This window comes from Notothenia rossii (genome assembly GCF_949606895.1).
Source record: "Notothenia rossii genome assembly, chromosome: 9".
NCBI lineage: Eukaryota > Metazoa > Chordata > Actinopteri > Perciformes > Nototheniidae > Notothenia > Notothenia rossii.
This window is the reverse complement of record NC_136907.1, coordinates 3,092,111-3,110,076: the sequence shown is the minus strand read 5'-3', so window position 1 is coordinate 3,110,076 and position 17,966 is coordinate 3,092,111. Positions and strand designations below refer to the sequence as shown.

At 38.4% G+C, this 17,966-nt stretch overlaps 1 protein-coding gene across 1 annotated transcript in view; it reads left to right on the top strand.

The window, feature by feature from the left end:
- The window catches only part of LOC307019398 (cell adhesion molecule 1-like), a 425,716-nt gene that overhangs the window by 380,552 nt on the left and 27,198 nt on the right, over positions 1–17,966 (top strand). Inside the window, exon 6 of the mRNA XM_079650259.1 lies at positions 13,899–14,057. Coding sequence (XP_079506385.1) covers positions 13,899–14,057 — 159 coding nt within the window. The remainder of the gene's footprint in view (positions 1–13,898; positions 14,058–17,966) is intronic.

The window sequence follows — 17,966 nt, the reverse complement described above, 5'->3', positions numbered from 1 at the left end:
GTTCCCTTCATAATTATCACTTCATCCGTCGTGTTTTTCTGTCATCAGAACAAAGCTCCAGAGAGTGTGTTCCATGAACCAGAGAAAACAGGCTGAATTATGGGATACCTTTTAGAAAATTAAACTGCATCCACTGTTCCTCTCGTTCTGTAAATGCTTCCTGTGGCTTTCCTACAATTGTCTCTTTTTATAAGTTGTAATCAAGGTGACATGTTCTCCCCTCAGCATTGTGCGGAGTGATAAGCTGCTTATTAAAGTCAGTCCACTGAGCGGAACAGAACATGTCTCACTCTCAGCTTCTCAGAGATCTGTTTTCACTAGGTTTATGTCCCCTCACATGTCTGACTTGTATCTGGGTAAGGTTCAAGGCTTTATTGTCATGTGCACAGCAGCCACAGTGTAGATATGGCAATGAGAAAGTGAAGACACAGGCTCCTCCAACAGTGCAACATATATATAGGCAGATGAGTACCTGGAGTCAGTGTTTGGTACTCCAACTTCTGGCTCCACTCAAAGTTATATGATGAAGCCCTCTGTATCGCGAACGTCAACTGGGGGGGGGGGGCTAGTGGATTACTCCGTGACCACAGCGCGTGACCGTTGTGATCAGCTGTTTTAGCGCAGTTCTCCAGTGAAGGGGGGGAGTCTACCTCCGCAGACTAGTTTTCCGTTGTACAGACCGACGTTAACAGCAGCCCTGTCTGTGCACACGGAGACCGATAGTCCGGTGATCTAACCGCCTTCTGGAAAAGCTTCACAAGTACGTCGGTACAAAATGCGCTTTGTGACACAAGTGACGGTACGCATTTCAGATTGTTGCCACGCATGCTTACCTGCGTACCAGTTATGTGCACCCCTGTATATAGGACATAGAACAAATTAAATAGTGCAAGAGAATGTTTTGGGATGTGCAAGTAAATACAAATAAAGTAGAAATAGTGCAAGAAGAGTCTATACACGTAAATGGAATATGATATATAGATAAATACTTTGCAAGATGCAGACCGGTTTGTCACTACGGGGTCGATGGTATTACATTACATTAAAGGTGGGTATGTCATTTTGGAGAGACCAGCTCGAGTGCGCTAGAATTTGAAAATACACAACCGGAAAAAATCTTCCACTTCCTCACAGAGCCCCTCCTCCAACACACACGAACATGCACATGACCAATGAGGGCACGAGATAAGTTTGTGCACAGATGGAAGGCTGACAGGCAGGTAGGCCATCCAGTTACTTTAGCCGGGCCGGCTCAGATGATTGGTCGTGCTTTTTACAGCGCCACGGCTTCCACAGATGATATTTATTTATGTATTTATTGTCAAAGCACTTCAGATATTCATTGCTATCGGGATGTTAAGAGCATTCCATGGAATATAACCAAAAGTGTTTATAAATAAATTACATACCCCACCTTCAATGTATGTTATGTCCCGTTACTGAAGGAGGGGGTGGGGGTGTAATTGCAAAAACAAAAAGGGTAGTCTGTAGAGTTTCAGAATATTTTTCGATAATTGAAATGCAGTCGTCAATAATCCAGAACAAATGTCATCATGAGTTTTTGCATAAACTGTGTTTGTCTAATCTTAAATGTTGCCACTGCAGTTCCAACTATTTCAAACATGCACACACGTTAATGTACAGTACCAGACAAGAGTTTGGACACACCTTCTCATTCAAGGGTTTTTATTTATTTTAATTATTTTCTACATTGTAGATTAACACTGAAGACATCAAAACTATGAAAGAACACATATGGAATGATGTAGTAAACAAACGAGTTTTAAATAAACCAGAATATCATTTATACCTCACGAAGCTGACGGAGAGAAGCCAAGAGTGAGCGAAGCTGTCATCAAGGCAAAAAAAAAATGTATGTGTTCTTTTAGAGTTGTCATGTCTTCAGTTTTAATGTAGAAAAGAATAACAAATAAATAAAAACCTGTGAATGAAAAGGTGTGTCCAAACGTTTGACTAGTAGCCTACTGTTAGAGCCACAATGAAGTCAGGGTTATTATTTCGAGTCATAATTTGATAAATGATTTAATGATGGAAAATGATTTGTGTTGCCGTGGTGAATATGCTTTGATGAAGTGATTGTTTATTTTATATCGTAAATATGATCTGTTTCCGTATACCTTCCGGTGTGTATTTAAGTGTGGTAATTGAGGACAGCCGACGTGCTCGGAGACCTGATGAGACGGGGAGCGGAACAGTTTTTCGACCGCAAATTAGTGTTGCAAATTGGACTGCAAACAAAGTATAGTCTAGTTTATATAAGAAAGCATACCGCTGAAATATTGTTTAAAGATTTGTTATTTTGAGACTATTTAAGTCAATACTTTTTTGTTAATAAATTACATCTTTTTGACTGAAAACCTTCGGCTGCTTATTGTTTTGGATTGCGTGTCGTCAACCCCGCTAGTGGCAAGAGGAAACCCTTGATGCCATTACAGCTACTGTATATAAACATTTCTCATTTTAAAAGTTGATTATCTCTAACTTTAGCTTGCATAGCGTGTTACTAGTTTATTGCCATTTATGTAAATGAAGCCTTTTTAGGGTCACTTTCTTTCTTCCTCTGCCGGCTGTTTCCTTTTTAGTGTCTGCATCAATGCGAGTTGCTTTTTTTTTTCTAAAATGAAGCTCTGCTGCAGCTCTGAATATATTCCATTAGAGCAATGTGGATGTGCAGCGGTGGTCAGAGCCTGTTGGCACTATGACAACTTCCATGCCTTCATCAAAGGTGGAAGAGCTTCAGAAGCCGAGCTGAGGGGCGAACAGGCCTCCTGCCAGCAGCGCTCCGCCTCAGAGCCAGACCAGAGCTTTGTGAAGTCTTTGAAACAAAGGTCCTAATCAGAGGCTGTGTCTCCGGCCCTGAGCGGCTTCACCTCCACACATTAAACCCTCCGTGGTCAAATCTGAGAACGTTGCAGCATGCCAAGGTCAGGGATTGTCTTAAAACTAACTGTTAGAAATCCCCGACACTTAGAAAGGAAGTGAGTTTTCCAGCTTCTCTGGCCACTCTTCAGATCTCAGTTGTATTTTGTGTGGGAAGCATGTACTAATCATAGTCTTTAGAAACCTTTAATGTGACCAGATGTAATAATAATACATGGAATTTTGATCGTGCTTTTTCCTAATGCTCAAAGACGCTTATGTTATTATATTTAGACTAGATGTGGGAAGTCAAGTATTTAAATGCTTACCAGTGTGTACAAGGGAAGGATTGGCAATGCCTAGGCTCTAAGTATCAAACAGTTAAAGGAAATGTTCATCAAGATTCAAAGGTTTTCATTTACTACAGTGTAGAAATGGCATTGACCCGAGCTCCTTCAACGCTGCAACAAAGTGATATAATAAAAGACAAAAGTACTCATAAAAAATAGTGCGAGAAGTCTATACACACGTAAATAGAATATGATACAAGAACAGAATGTAAAATTAAATATTGTACAGCAAGATAACATTAAATACGGTTTATTGCAGTGCTAACTATTTAGATTAACAAATAAATTGCAAGATGACAAACAGATGAATGTTTATGGAGGCAGGAGAAGCTCCTAAATGTCGTAAACAAAGGTCCAAATATATATTGTGTCATTAGAGGAAATTACAAAGTGAGTGCCTCTAAACACAGCTATAGAAACTGATTTTATCACAGTGAAACTTCAACATCAAATATTTAAGCAATAGCTCACGACAGGAGCTATTGCTTTTATAAAACGGTTACCAAGTGTGGCAGTATGAAAGAAAAATACACACTCTAATTTAAATAGTTTTTATTAGTAAATAATGATGGTCAAAATAAAATAGTCCCTCCGTTGCCTTCTGCACGAAACATAGTGCGAGGTGGTTGCTACGCAACAGCACTAACAGCTAGCGAACATATTAGACAGAGAGCGTTGATCCATTATTTGGCTGTTTATTTACATTAATGTCTAAATTGCCGTTTATTTGCAGCCACTGAAAAACAGCATCAGTAGCATGGCTTACGTGGTCACTTGTATAGGTTGAGGTTGTTCTTGGCTGTTGCTTGGCGTGGCGAGAATATTGCTCCACTTTCTCCGGTCCCCCAGATTGGGTTTCCAGTAGCTCTGGCGAGAGCTTTCGCGCCTGTGGCCACTAACGCTCATCATTTCTCGCTTTGTTTCAAGACCCGCCTCAGAAAGCTTTTGAATGGGGGTACTTTTCCAGTTGGCCTACCTGCTCTTCACGTAGCTCCGCATGTCGTCGTTTAGGTGCTTTCTGGAGATAGGCACTGCCCAATACACTCCTCCATAGTAAGGCCCCCCCCCCCCCCGGAGGTCGAAGTTACCTTACATGTTTCCATCTTAAGGTTTGTTAGTTAGACGTAATGTAACAGTTGTAACGGTTGTAGCTTTTCTCAGACGCGGAGGGATACATGACTGTGAAAAGTAACTACAGTTCTACCCGTGGTACACGCTGATTATATCACGGCTAAGAACCAATCAGATTGCTTGATTTGACTTGTCCATTTTATAAATGTATATATACATATTATGTATACTGAAGAAATACTGATAAACTGTTCAGGGTTAACCACATCATCTTCTTTACTTGTTGCAATGCTGCACTTCAATATATAACATTTATATAACAATATATACAGTGTTTAGCTGAATTGCTCATTTTTAAAAGGTTGAACTGCTGATGTTAACCTTTTGTTTTTAGTTTTACACACCTTCTGTCTTTGCAAATACAACTTAAGTTACGCTGCTGCCGTTTAAAATGCAAGCTAGTCATTTTTGAAGTCATGTTGTGAAAAAGGGAAGCTGGTGATGCTTAAAATATGGAAGACAGAAGGAGTGCAAGGTGAAGAAAGGAAGGAAATAAGAAAAATTGGCTGAGGGTGCCAGAGTTTTTGGCACCAGGGCAGAATTACTTAAATTACCTTCGGCCGTGGCTTCTTGCCTGGAAGACTTATTTCTAATTAAACTCCCCCGGAATTAAATTTAATTACCTGGAGGGATAATCAGGCTCTTTTAAATATCATTTAAAGGTTGCAATTGTCATGCTTGCCAATGTAAATCCAACCATCTTTCCAAATATGCACAGACTCATTATCTCTCTATTATCACCTCGTCTTTTCTCTTACTATCACCCCCGTTGTATAGCCATTTATCAACAAATGTCCAGGCCTCTATGAATCCTGGTGGGAAGTAGTGTAGTACAAATACTTCGTCACTGTAGTTAAGTACATGTTTCTGGTATCAGTACTTTACTTCACTACTTATTCTTCTGACGACTTTTTACTTTGACTTCTTACATTTTGAACCCAAATACCTGTACTTTCTACTTCTTACATGTTGAACTCAAATACCTGTACTTTCTACTTCTTACATGTTGAACACAAATACCTGAACTTTCTACTTCTTACATGTTGAACTCAAATACCTGTACTTTCTACTTCTTACATGTTGAACACAAATACCTGTACTTTCTACTTCTCTCATTTTCCAAACAGGCTGGTTCCTTTAGTCTGAATGTGTGTTTGGTGGCGTGATCATTATTATTTAGAGTCATTGCGTGCCTATTGATTTGAACACGATCCGTGTATCCATCATTTCCTGGTCTTCTCTAAAGAAGAGGGACCAATGAAAACGTTGTCATGTTGCCGTTGGTCACCATGGAAACATTCATTAGCTAACAATGACATTATTGTTCTATTAATATAAAGGGAGGTCAGGTACTCTTTAAAACAGCTGCTAGTTATGGGTACTTTTTACTGAAGTACATTTCAAAGCCTCTTTACTTTGACTTGAGTAAAGAAGTTTAGTCAGTACTTCTACTTTCACCAGAGTATTTTTAAACACGAGTATCTGTACTTCTACTTGAGTAAAGGATGTGTGTACTTATGCCCTCTCTGGACTGCAGTGAAAGTCAAGAAGAAGGGAGTTGTATCTCTGCAAGTCATACATTTGTTCTCTTCTGAGACAAAAGAAAGGAAGACGGATGTTTAAAAAAGAATAGGCTCTCCTTTGACTGACAAGGACCAGAACAGCCATTAGCCTCGAGTGTTAAGAGACGACCACGGGGCGATTTCCATTACCCTCCTCTTCCCCGGCGGGAACACCCTACAAGTGGATAAAATAATATTTTGGATAAAGTAAAGGGATTGAAGTGCAGAGACATATCTTTTATTTAACTAGACACTACTCCCTCACGGCTCCACACACAAATGTGGTTAAACGATAAGGAGTGAAACGTAGAGGAGGCGCAAGGAAAGAGATTTTATTTTAGGATCTACACAACAAAGTTCCACTTGATTTCAGAGACGTTTGCTTTTTCTCTTTTAATCATAATCATCCCCTGCTAGATACTGTCTTTCTCGTTTTATAGAAAGAGATTTAATCTAACGCAAAACATGACTACTGCACTGCATTAATCCATTATTATTTAACTTTTCCATATTACACAGAAGACTACTTCTGTATTTGCACTATTTAGCAATAGCAAAGGGTCAGGACATGTCAAGGAAATCTGTCAATCAACAAAGAGAAGCCTATTAGCTTAACTTCTACAAAAGCCTGCTCTATCAGCTACTCCTTGAAACTCGCTCCTGATTAGCATGTTAGCGTTTAGCTTGTTAGCTTTATTTGTATGTCTAGCCTGCAAACAGTCACCAAGTGTCCAAATGTCATGGTAATGTCTTCCATGATAATACATTTATAATATTGCTTGTTGTGTAAAAGTTGTTTGTTTATCCGTTTTTGTCCTCAAAGAAAAACACTAGCATGGCACTAGCATAGCTTGCTACATTGCTAACTCATGTTCTAAGGTCGAACAGTTCAGCATTACATTATTTTGAGCATCACAACCCCTGTGAAATGACTCTTTTCAGATTCATAATGTAATCAATTCACTTCAATAATATTTTGAAGGTCTAGAACAGGGATGGGCAACTTTGATGGTGGTGGGGGCCACATAATTGATGTACTGGCCACCAGGGGGCCGCAGATTCACTTGGAACACACACAAAAATTCCATGTGTTGTATGTAATAATTAACAAATATACTAAGTCTGACATCTTCATTGACATTTTACAATCAAAGGGAACATCCCCCAAAAATGGGAACATCCTCTAATAAGCTCACTAAACAAATATCGGTTCACAGAAATGTTATTTCATTTTTACAATGGCATGTTTGTATTGAACAGGTTATTAAACAGTGGAATAAAACGATTTTAAACTATTGGAAAGCACGGAAAATGTCTGTGTATTGAGATTAACCATTAAGATGACATAAACATGAAGTCATGAACACTAACCCAGATATTAGTTCTCTAACTTGAACCTGAGACACTTGTAGCCTGTCTCTGCATTCCCCTTATTCCACAATAAGGGGAATGTCAACACAGACACCTGTCAGCCCGCACTCTGCTGTTCCTCAGCACCACTCCCCCTCCCTCCCGCTGAAATTATGAATGAAAAGCGTGGTAATCATAGATAACACGGCAGGGTCCGTGACAGTTTGTTTTCATCTGATTTCAAATAAACAAAGTCTTGGTTTTAAGAGTATTAAACTTGTTTCGCCAAATTCAGATGATAAATACAACTTTTAAGCTTGGAAAGGCATAATTACAAGAGGCAACCTAACGTCACAGCAGGCATTACAACAGCCGGTGTTTCTTGTGAGGGTTTCCCCGGGAAACAAACACAATACACACAAATGCGTCACAGATTATTTCGCGGTATTTGAAATCATGTACGCAGCTCGCGACGTACCTAGGAGTCTAGTGGACAGTATCAGTACTACAAGTAAAAAAAAAATAAAAACATTTTTTTTTATTTTTAGATTTTAAAAGCAATGTATTTATATTGGTAACTACATGTTTCGTGCCTGCACCAAATAATAACAAATTAGAAGGAAAAAAATATGAAAAAAAATACAGATTTCAGTATTCTGAGGCTCTGAGCCCCATTTATTTTCCTTGCGGACGGCAAACAAACTCAGACATTATACAATTTAAAATATAAGGGATAAGGTTAGGCTTAGGGTAAGATATTGAGTAGGAAAATGTTTTTATGAACCACACAGCTTCTGGTATCCCAAGACCCGACCGGACAAAAAGACGTGGTGCATACGAAACATGCTACCAATAGAAATGCATTGCTTTTAAAATCGTGCTGTGTGACACGAAAAAAATGCGAAAATCGTCTTGGTGATCACGAATCAATATATTAAATTAATTTCGTGACTATAACACGAAATGCCGTGAGGCTGGAATGATTGCATTATTTCTTCCCTTTTCTAGTTAGCAATGAGCTAACGGCTCAGCCAACTCAAAGGGATAACACAGCAGCAAACTGATAATACGCATTTGTTTATTATAAACTATATTTCACCTTTATAGTATAGTTCTTACAGTCATACTTATATATAAATATTGATATATTAGTCCTTCTCCTACCTCAGTATGCATGACTTCCTCCTCTTTTGATGAAGTGTTGTGCTCTGTACTACTGTGCAATGGGAACGAGGGAACTAGTGTTTCATTCCTGGGAATAAGAGACGTGCAGGAACATAATGTATTTCATTATTTGTTCCCATATCTCTATAAGAATGTAAATATATGTAGATTTATTTTGCATAAAAGTATGTGATTACCTCGGTGAATAGATCTGCTGTGCCTTTTCTTGTTCTTCCTCTAAAACATGTACTGTACGTGCTTTATTTATCTTGACTTAATCACGCACACAATACTCAGGGTTACTTAATCCTACATGCTAACGCGGGGAGACAATGTGATTAAGTTGCTTTGTGGAGGGTAGCTGTACGTCTTGAGTGTGATGCCTCCAGTGAGTGGGCTTTGATAGAAAACAATGGGCGTATTTGTTGTGATGCATTGTGGGTTTTCCCTGAAGAGCGGCATTGTTAATACTTGAACAGATTAATATTTGATGCAGCACATTTGTAGTTCTGTCAGATGTCCATCATATGTCTCCCGGAGGTGTGGACAGCAGACACTTTTTGTGCTTGACAGTGCACAGCAGGAATCATTTGTTTGATCTCCACCCAGCACACATGGATGCTGAGCTAGTCGCTGCCCTGTGGTCGTGTGAAGATACCTCAATGCTGGCGTGGGGAAAACAAGGAAATCAAATTCACCTCACAAACTGAAGTTCCCATTTTTCACTCTCCTTAGTTTCAGCAGTAGCATTTGTTTTATATATTAGCACTCGGGGATAAGCTTCCTGTGCAAATGGATCCAAAAATAAAGACTTGTTTGTCTGGTAGTGGCAAATCATCTGGAGTACATTACCATCGATGGTTCATTTGGGGTAACTGTGGCTCAGGGGGACAACATGGACGTCAACCAATCAGACGTTAGATCCTGAGTCCCTGCAGTCAACATGTCCAAGCATCCTTGGGTTAAATAATTGATCCAAAATTGCTCTCATAAGTCTAGGGTATTGAAGTTTATTGGATACAAGTGTCAGCTAAATGTAATTCAATGTCATTTCACATTGTTTTTACACGTATTCCTTCAATATACGATAATACTTTAATGGTCAAATCAAGTCTGGCATTTGACTTGTATCACAGCAGCTCCATTTGTAACATCAACACGGACAAATATCAAGACACAATACAATAAAAAATTTTTTTTAACATACCATCACAATCACTGAGAGAAATATGTGTGAAAAAAGACCCTCTGGCGTTCATTTGATCTGGCATTCAGCTCTGTGTTTACTGTGAGGATTGACTGGTTGTTTGGACAGAATTTAAAACCAACAGATGTTTAAGATTAAACTTTCAAAACATTTCTACTATTCAAAACAAAAGATCCTGACAACTTGAATACAGACCACTGTTTCATGCATTTCAAAATACTTTTTGGTTTGAAAAACTTCGGATCCTTTCATGAATCTGAAGCCTCTTGTGGTATTTATCCGAGACAACCTCCTCCCTCAAACCTTGCACATCATAAAAAGCCACAGTACAGGAGTGGGTAGAATTTGTTTTTCGCACATATTTTGCAGCCAAAAAAATCGAAACTACTAGACAGATGTTCACCTTCAGCAGCATTCGTCTTGGCAGTCTCTTTCACTTTTGTATGCTCCCAGTTTTTGTTTTATTGATCGGCTATAAACACACCTGTGCAACAGTGTGTTAGGAAGTAGGACAAAGGGGTAAAAACAATCAATCTCTCTTTGCGCCTCTGCCATGCAGCGCTGTCTGCAGCTATTCCTCTTATTTTGTATGACTGTGATGAGGTATCCTCTTCATTGCTTCTGAGAACGTATTGTCCATTTAATATTACAGAGCAGCCGCTAATCAGAGCTAACTTTGCTGGCTTCAGATCTGCTGGTTTTCTGCTAAATCTGTCTTTATATTACACTTAACAAAAATATAAACGCAACACTTTTGTTTTTGCTCCCATTTTTCATGAGATGAACTCAAAGATCTAAAACATTTTCTATATACACAAAATAACAATTTCTCTCAAATATTGTTCACAAATCTGAAAAAATCTGTGATAGTGAGCACTTCTCCTTTGCCGAGATAATCCATCCCACCTCACAGGTGTGGCATATCAAGATGCTGATTGCACAGGTGTGCCTTAGGCTGGCCACAATAAAAAGCCACTCTGAAACGTGCAGTTTTGCTTTATTGGGGGGGTCTGGGGGGGTCCAAAAACCAGTCAGGTTTAACCCTAACCCTAACATGTCACCCACTGACACATTAAACAATGTTTTAGGTTTTAACCAGTCAGGTTTAACCCTAACCCTAACATGTCAGTGGGTGACATGTTAGGGTTAGGGTTAAACCTGACTGGTTGAACCCTAAAACATTTTTTAATGTGTCAGTGGGTTTTCGGACCCCCCCCAGACCCCCCCAATAAAGCAAAACTGCACATTTCAGAGTGGCCTTTTATTGTGGCCACCCTAAGGCACACCTGTGCAATAATCATGCTGTCTAATCAGCATCTTGATATGCCACACCTGTGAGGTGGGATGGATTATCTCGGCAAAGGAGAAGTGCTCACTATCACAGATCTTTTCAGATTTGTGAACAATATTTGAGAGAAATTGTTATTTTGTGTATATAGAAAATGTTTTAGATCTTTGAGTTCATCTCATGAAAAATGGGAGCAAAAACAAAAGTGTTGCGTTTATATTTTTGTTCAGAGTAGATTACATGTTAGACGCTTTTATCCAAAGTGACTTACACGATACTGTGGACAATCCCCACAGGAGCAATTTGGGGTGAAGTGTCTCAGGGACACAACGACATGCTGACTGCAGTGGGGTTCGAATGATCCGAACACCAACGCACAACCCCACTGTACCACACGCCTTATATAACGTTGTATGTGTCACAGCCTCTGACAGTATTGTTAGCTGATTCACCTTCTCTGACCATTTTCAAGGACAACCTCTTTACTTCCTCTCCACACTTTTTTCAAAGGTCAACGGAAGAAAGACACTCACATTGCAGCCAAATAATAGCTGTCTTTATAATGCCTTCACTTTTTTAAAACCCATTTTTTCTCCCCTGGCAGCCTTCAGTCCAAAGGTTCCATCTTTTTGTCAAGTGAAACTTAGTGAGCCTTCAACAAAAAGTTTTTCAAAAAGTACTGCCAAAGGAACCAAGGATGCATAACACAAAGGTTCAGTGCGAGATAGGAAGAAATCCAAAGTTAAGTTTATATTTCAGAAAGTTTTTTTTGTTGAAAAAGATAATGTGTGTTCACTGTAAAGCTGGCCTAAACCTCCTGAGCTCAGTTTTCATTATGTGAGTGTAGTGCTGAAAAGAAACAGAAAATCAATTGAGCCCTAAAGGAGGAAGCCGACCAACCAGCAGAGACATTCAGGAGATTAAAACAACAAGCGGTGCTGTGTTTGTGTTTAAATTAGAAAGTATAGATCAACATTTGGGAACTGAATGAACAAGGGAAGAATGGAAGTTGCATTTCTGTCTAAAAAGTCTGGATGGAGGTTTTTTCCCACAGTCCAAAGACATGCATAGATTAGATGAAATATAGATTTTATACTGCCTGTAGGTGTGAAAAGTTGTTTTGTGTCAATCCTACGAAAGACTGACAACCTGTCCTGGTCGAACTAAAATCAAATCAGGAAGTTCTTAGTACAGTATCCAAATGTTGGGTTGGGGTTATTTTCGCAGCAAGCTTAGCATAAAATATCAAGGTATAAAAGTATGCCGAAGTCAGTTCTGCCAAAGTCTCCTTTCGTTAGCATATTAATCCAACTTTGACGGGTCGTGAACATATTTTTTTCAAGCCATAACCCGTTTATACCCCAAAGAATACAGACAACACCTACAAATTAAGAAGGATCATCACATGGACAGAAGACTAATCCTATCTGCTGTCGACAAAATAAGGACACAAAACAAAATGGTTGTGAAAAGGGTTAGGTAACCATAAAAAAGAGATGATCCTCATATAAATCCCAAATGGTAAGGGGTGGAGTTATAACATGTTGTGTATTGGATGATGTCCTCCATCTTCTAATGTGTGCCAAGTTTAGAGCCTATAGCTTTTTGCTTTGATATGGCTGCCATTGACTCCCATTATAGCAAAAACAGGATAATCCTATACAAATCCAAAGTGCTAAGTGGTAGGGCCATGCAATTTGGTGTCAATAATAGTCTCCTCCAGCTATTAATGTGTGCCAAGTTTGGAATCTGTACTGTAGCTTCTTTCTTTGATATAGCTGCCATTGACTCCCATTGAAGCAAAAAAGGGATGATCACGTATAAATCCAAAATGGTAACTTGAAGAGCCATGAAAGTTGGTGTCAATAATAGTCTCTTCCTGCTACTAATGTGTGCCAAGTTTGGAACCTGTAGCTTCTTTCGTTGATATAGCTGCCGTTGACTCCCATTGAAGCAAAAACGGGATAATCCTCATATAAATCCAGAACGCCACGTGGTAGAGCCATGAAAGTTGGCCTCAATAATAGTCTCTTCCTGCTATTAAAGTGTGCCAAGTTTGGAACCTGTAGCTTCTTTCTTTGATATGGCTGCCATTGACTCCCATTATATCAAAAACAGGATAATCCTATACAAATCCAAAGTGCTAAGTGGTAGGGCCATGCAATTTGGTGTCAATAATAGTCTCCTCCTGCTATTAATGTGTGCCAAGTTTGGTGTTTTATATATTTTGTCTTTTGATATTGCTGCCATTGATCCCCCATTCCAATATACTCTGAAAATTGTCATCATTAGGGTTTGGCCAAACTTTGGGACATCACTTTTAGAAGTAAAGGCTAGTTAAATACTTTGATACCACACATGTACTGCTGTGATTAAGTGTGCTTGTGAAAGTTGTCGTCAATATAGTCTCCCCCTGCTATTAATGTGTACCAAGTTTGGCGTTTTATATATTTTTCTTTTGATATTGCTGCCATTGAACACCCCATTCTAACATATTCAGAAAATGATCATCATTATGGTTAGGCTAGGCGAGTTTATTCATAGAGCACCTTTCAACACAAGGCAATTCAAAGTGCTTTAAAAAAATGAAAGACATTAAGAAACATATTATCAAATGGCATTTAAAAACACTCATAACATGAATAACAAAAGTACATGAATTAAAGTCACAGTGCAGTGTGAGATACACACATCTGAAATGTTTAGCTCTGACTCTCAATCATTGCTAACTTTCTAGCAGAAATAGTTTTCTTTGACCTCACTTTCTTTCTACTTTCTTTTTTAACTTATCCTTCAGTTAGTTCAAGTGTTTCATGCTAAACAAACCCCCCTTTGGAAAATTCTAATCTGACCTTTTAGTTTTCGCCCAAACTAGGGTTTGAAATAGGCTATAGTTAAAGACTTTTATAACACACATGTTCTGCTGTGATTAAGTGTGCTTTTGTTTGTTTGTTTGTTTCCAATAGGTAAGCCCAAAGTGGAGCTCACCTACGACAAGATGTACACCGTGACCAGCCGGCTGACCTTCACCGTCAGTAAGGAGGACGACGGCGTGCCGGTGTCGTGCATCGTGGACCACCCTGCCGTGAAGGACTTCCGTGCACAGAAATACCTCGAGGTTCAGTGTAAGTACTTCTGCTATGCCGTAAATTAGAAATCAGCGTGGATATTTTAAGCTGCCATATGCAAGTTTTTCAAGTGTCTCATCAGCTCAACTCCGCAAATTGGACTGTAATACAGAAGAGTGTTCCATCGCCACTAATTAAACGGCATAAATTTGCTACTTTTCCCAACTAAAAGTTTGCTGTATGACATGTATGGCACTGTCATTGAAGGGAAATCATCTCAACGCGCGGGTTATACAAGGAGAAAATTGGTCTGCCACAGAGTAGAGTGCTCCATCTCCACTAATTAAATGACATCAATTTCCCACATTCCCCCCCCCCTCGCTGAAATGTCGGTGCATGGCAAAGTCATTAGAGGGAAGCCATATCAGAGCAGGATGAATAAAAAATGTAAATATATAAAATGTTGCATTTGTGAATATCATCCAAAGAAATATACTAATGTATCAGGTTGGGTTTGCTTGTTTTTAACATGAGTTGTCATTAAGTTGCTAAAATAACTTTAATATTCACAGTATTTCCTGACATTAAAGCCTACAATAATATAGCAGTTCAATCCAGTTTGAGGTAAAAAGTTAATTAATTACGCTGCTTTTATGTTATTATCTGCATAATACATATGCCAAGATGTTTGGGATTTTACGTGTGCACTAACCAGGTGCAGAGAATTAAACTCTTGAGTGCGCACAAAAGAAGGAATTTACATCTTTGTGATATTGAGTGCTTCTGAAGTCCTCCAAAAATTGTCCATAAGTGGAAGTAGGCGTGCACTTTAATCAAGTGTTTGCACATGAACACCTCAGTCTGTCTTTGCAAATCCTTTAATGAAAAGAGCAGAAGAGAAGTCGTGGGAAAGGTATTTCGTAATGGCATCCAAAATCAAACAGCTGTGATTATTTATAGTCCGCAAATGCATTTAGTTCATAGATAACGACCCAGACCGTAATCTGCAATAATCTCTTATACTATGATGAAATGCAAAGTAAAATAGAGTACAAAGTAATATTGTTGAATATATAAAACATGATAACAGAGGTAAACGACAAGTGAAATACACCATATCCAACCAAAATAATTGATAACAAAATATTGATTGTCACTTAGACATGGTATGTGGGATGCAACAACAACAACAACAACATAAACAAATACACTTTAGAATGTTTCTAGAATATTTAGAGAACCTAAAAATACTGAATATGAGATTCGGAAATTATGTTTTTTCTTGTTTTTGCACATTATTTTTGCATCTGGCCTCCAAAGTGTGCGTTAAGATACGTTATGATACGTTAAGATAAGTTAAGATACGTTAAGATACGTTATGATACGTTACGATAAGTTAACATACGTTATGATATGTTATGATACGTTACGATAAGTTAAGATAAGTTAAGATACGTTATGATACGTTATGATACGGTTATGATACGTTACGATACGTTATGATACGGTTATGATACGTTACGATACGTTAAGATACGTTATGATACGTTACGATAAGTTAACATACGTTATGATACGTTAAGATACGTTATGATATGTTATGATACGTTACGATAAGTTAAGATAAGTTAAGATACGTTATGATACGTTATGATACGGTTATGATACGTTACGATACGTTATGATACGGTTATGATACGTTACGATACGTTAAGATACGTTATGATACGTTACGATAAGTTAACATACGTTAGCATACTTTAAGATACGTTATGATACGTTATGATACGTTAAGATAAGTTAAGATACTTTATGATACGTTAAGATAAGTTAAGATACGTTATGATACGGTTATGATACGTTACGATACGTTAAGATACGTTATGATACGTTACGATAAGTTAACATACGTTAGCATACTTTAAGATACGTTATGATAAGTTATGATACGTTAAGATAAGTTAAGATACGTTATGATACGTTATGATACGTTACGATACGTTAAGATACGTTATGATACGGTTATGATACGTTACGATATGTTAAGATACGTTATGAGACGTTACGATGTGTTACGATACGTTACGATACGTTTATCTGTGGTGAGTGCGCCACTCTTACATTTCTAAATGTAACTCCCATGGTCCAGGGTCATGTTTTTATTGCTAAAATGTATAACAGTAAAGAATATCAATGGGCATTGGAGACAGATATTTGCAACACCTAAGTTTGCCTTAGATCAGGGTGCTCCCAAACTTTTCAGCCCGCGACCCCCAAAATAACAGTGCCAGAGACTGGCGACCCCCTGTCGACGGGGGGGGTTGAATTAATTTCAGTTTTCCGCACTCTCGCGGGAATATCTCCGCAATGGAGCGAGCTTAAATTCCACTTTCGATTGCATGATATAGCCCAGCACAACACCTCCGTCAAGCATGTTGCCACTTGTTTGTACCATTTTCAGTCGATTTGTAATCTGTTCTAGAAAAACGATGTGTTTTTTAGGATTTCAAGAAGCATATAGAACAAACAATGGATGTATTTTATGAACATTTATCCATGCTGAAAGTAGATTTAGATGTGTTAGGAGTGAGATAGAGATTATTATCTATATGCATCTGATGAAGCATTGCATGAAGTCTGTTGATGATCAGAGGCTGTTGTTGGGGCTACATAAACGTTTTTTTAATTTTGTTTTGTAGCCAGACCATGCAGGCCTCAGAGAGTTAAACTTGGGCCTGCGACCATAGTTTTATTGTATTTTGTTTTGAAAATCCACAGCGGAGGTTTGAGTCTGTTGGCTCGGACAAAAACGTGTGTTTAAAATAATACTACATAATAAATGTAGTTTACATTTCATAATAAGAGGTGTAAAACCTGAGAGGATTTTAAATCGCATTTGATCTAAATGCTTATACAATCTGTAGTTGTATTTGTATTGTTGATTTAATGTGTGAACGAAGCGATATAGAGAAGGTTAAGCTGTCATTATTAGGCTGTAATTTGTTATATACTGTTGGAATGGGTAAGCAGGCCTATTGTTTTTGGATATTTGTGGAGTTAGGTGGTCCATGAGTGTTTTTTATTGGTTAAGTGGTCCTTGGTATGAAAAAGTTTGAGAAACACTGCGCTAGTGGATTGTCAAAGGGGGAGCTTCGTTGCGGGGAAATTATACAGATGGCTAGTCCGCACCTGAAAATGTCTCTGCAAACGTTATTATTAATAATAACAATTTTTTTTTAATTATAAAAAAAAAAAATCAATTTTTAATTTTTAATTTTTTTTTAATTTTCCATTTTTATTTTGTAATCATCTCGTGACCCCCACTCGGGGACGGGTCGCGACCCCCACTTTGGGAACCCCTGCCTTAGATATATATATGAATACTGGACTTCTCATAACGATGGAATCCCATTTAAACTCAGCACTGGAGCCGTGTGGGCAGTAATTAATATGCCAGGCCTTTGTAATGTGGAGCTTTAGATATTTTTATTGATGCAAAATGACAGAATTGATGTCTTTCATGCCCCGGTAACCTTATGTCTTTAGCCTCTGGCATGTCCTAGCATTCTGTTTAAAAAAAATAAAACTCTTCTGCAGCCATCTGACCTTTCCCCGGGAGAGCGAGAGGAGGAGATCAGATCATCTTCAGAGGCAGCGTGGCATTTAGTCGGCCTCTGATAACACAGAGAGAGACTCTGTGCATACTGTATCAGCCAACTAAACAGTCAAGTTTAATATTATATTCTGAGTATTATCCAGGGAACATTATAATCTATTGTATGGAACATCTTCGAGAACATCATAATTGGAGATTGTCTTCATTTCTTTGACTTCTGCCGTGCTCCTTATTATCAGGCTCTGTAATTTACTGAGTTTCCTGAAGAGCAGCTCTTGATTTACAAAGGATTTTTATTTTTTCCTTACTCTAAAAATAGCGATTTGATTGGAGTTAATTAGAAGTGCACT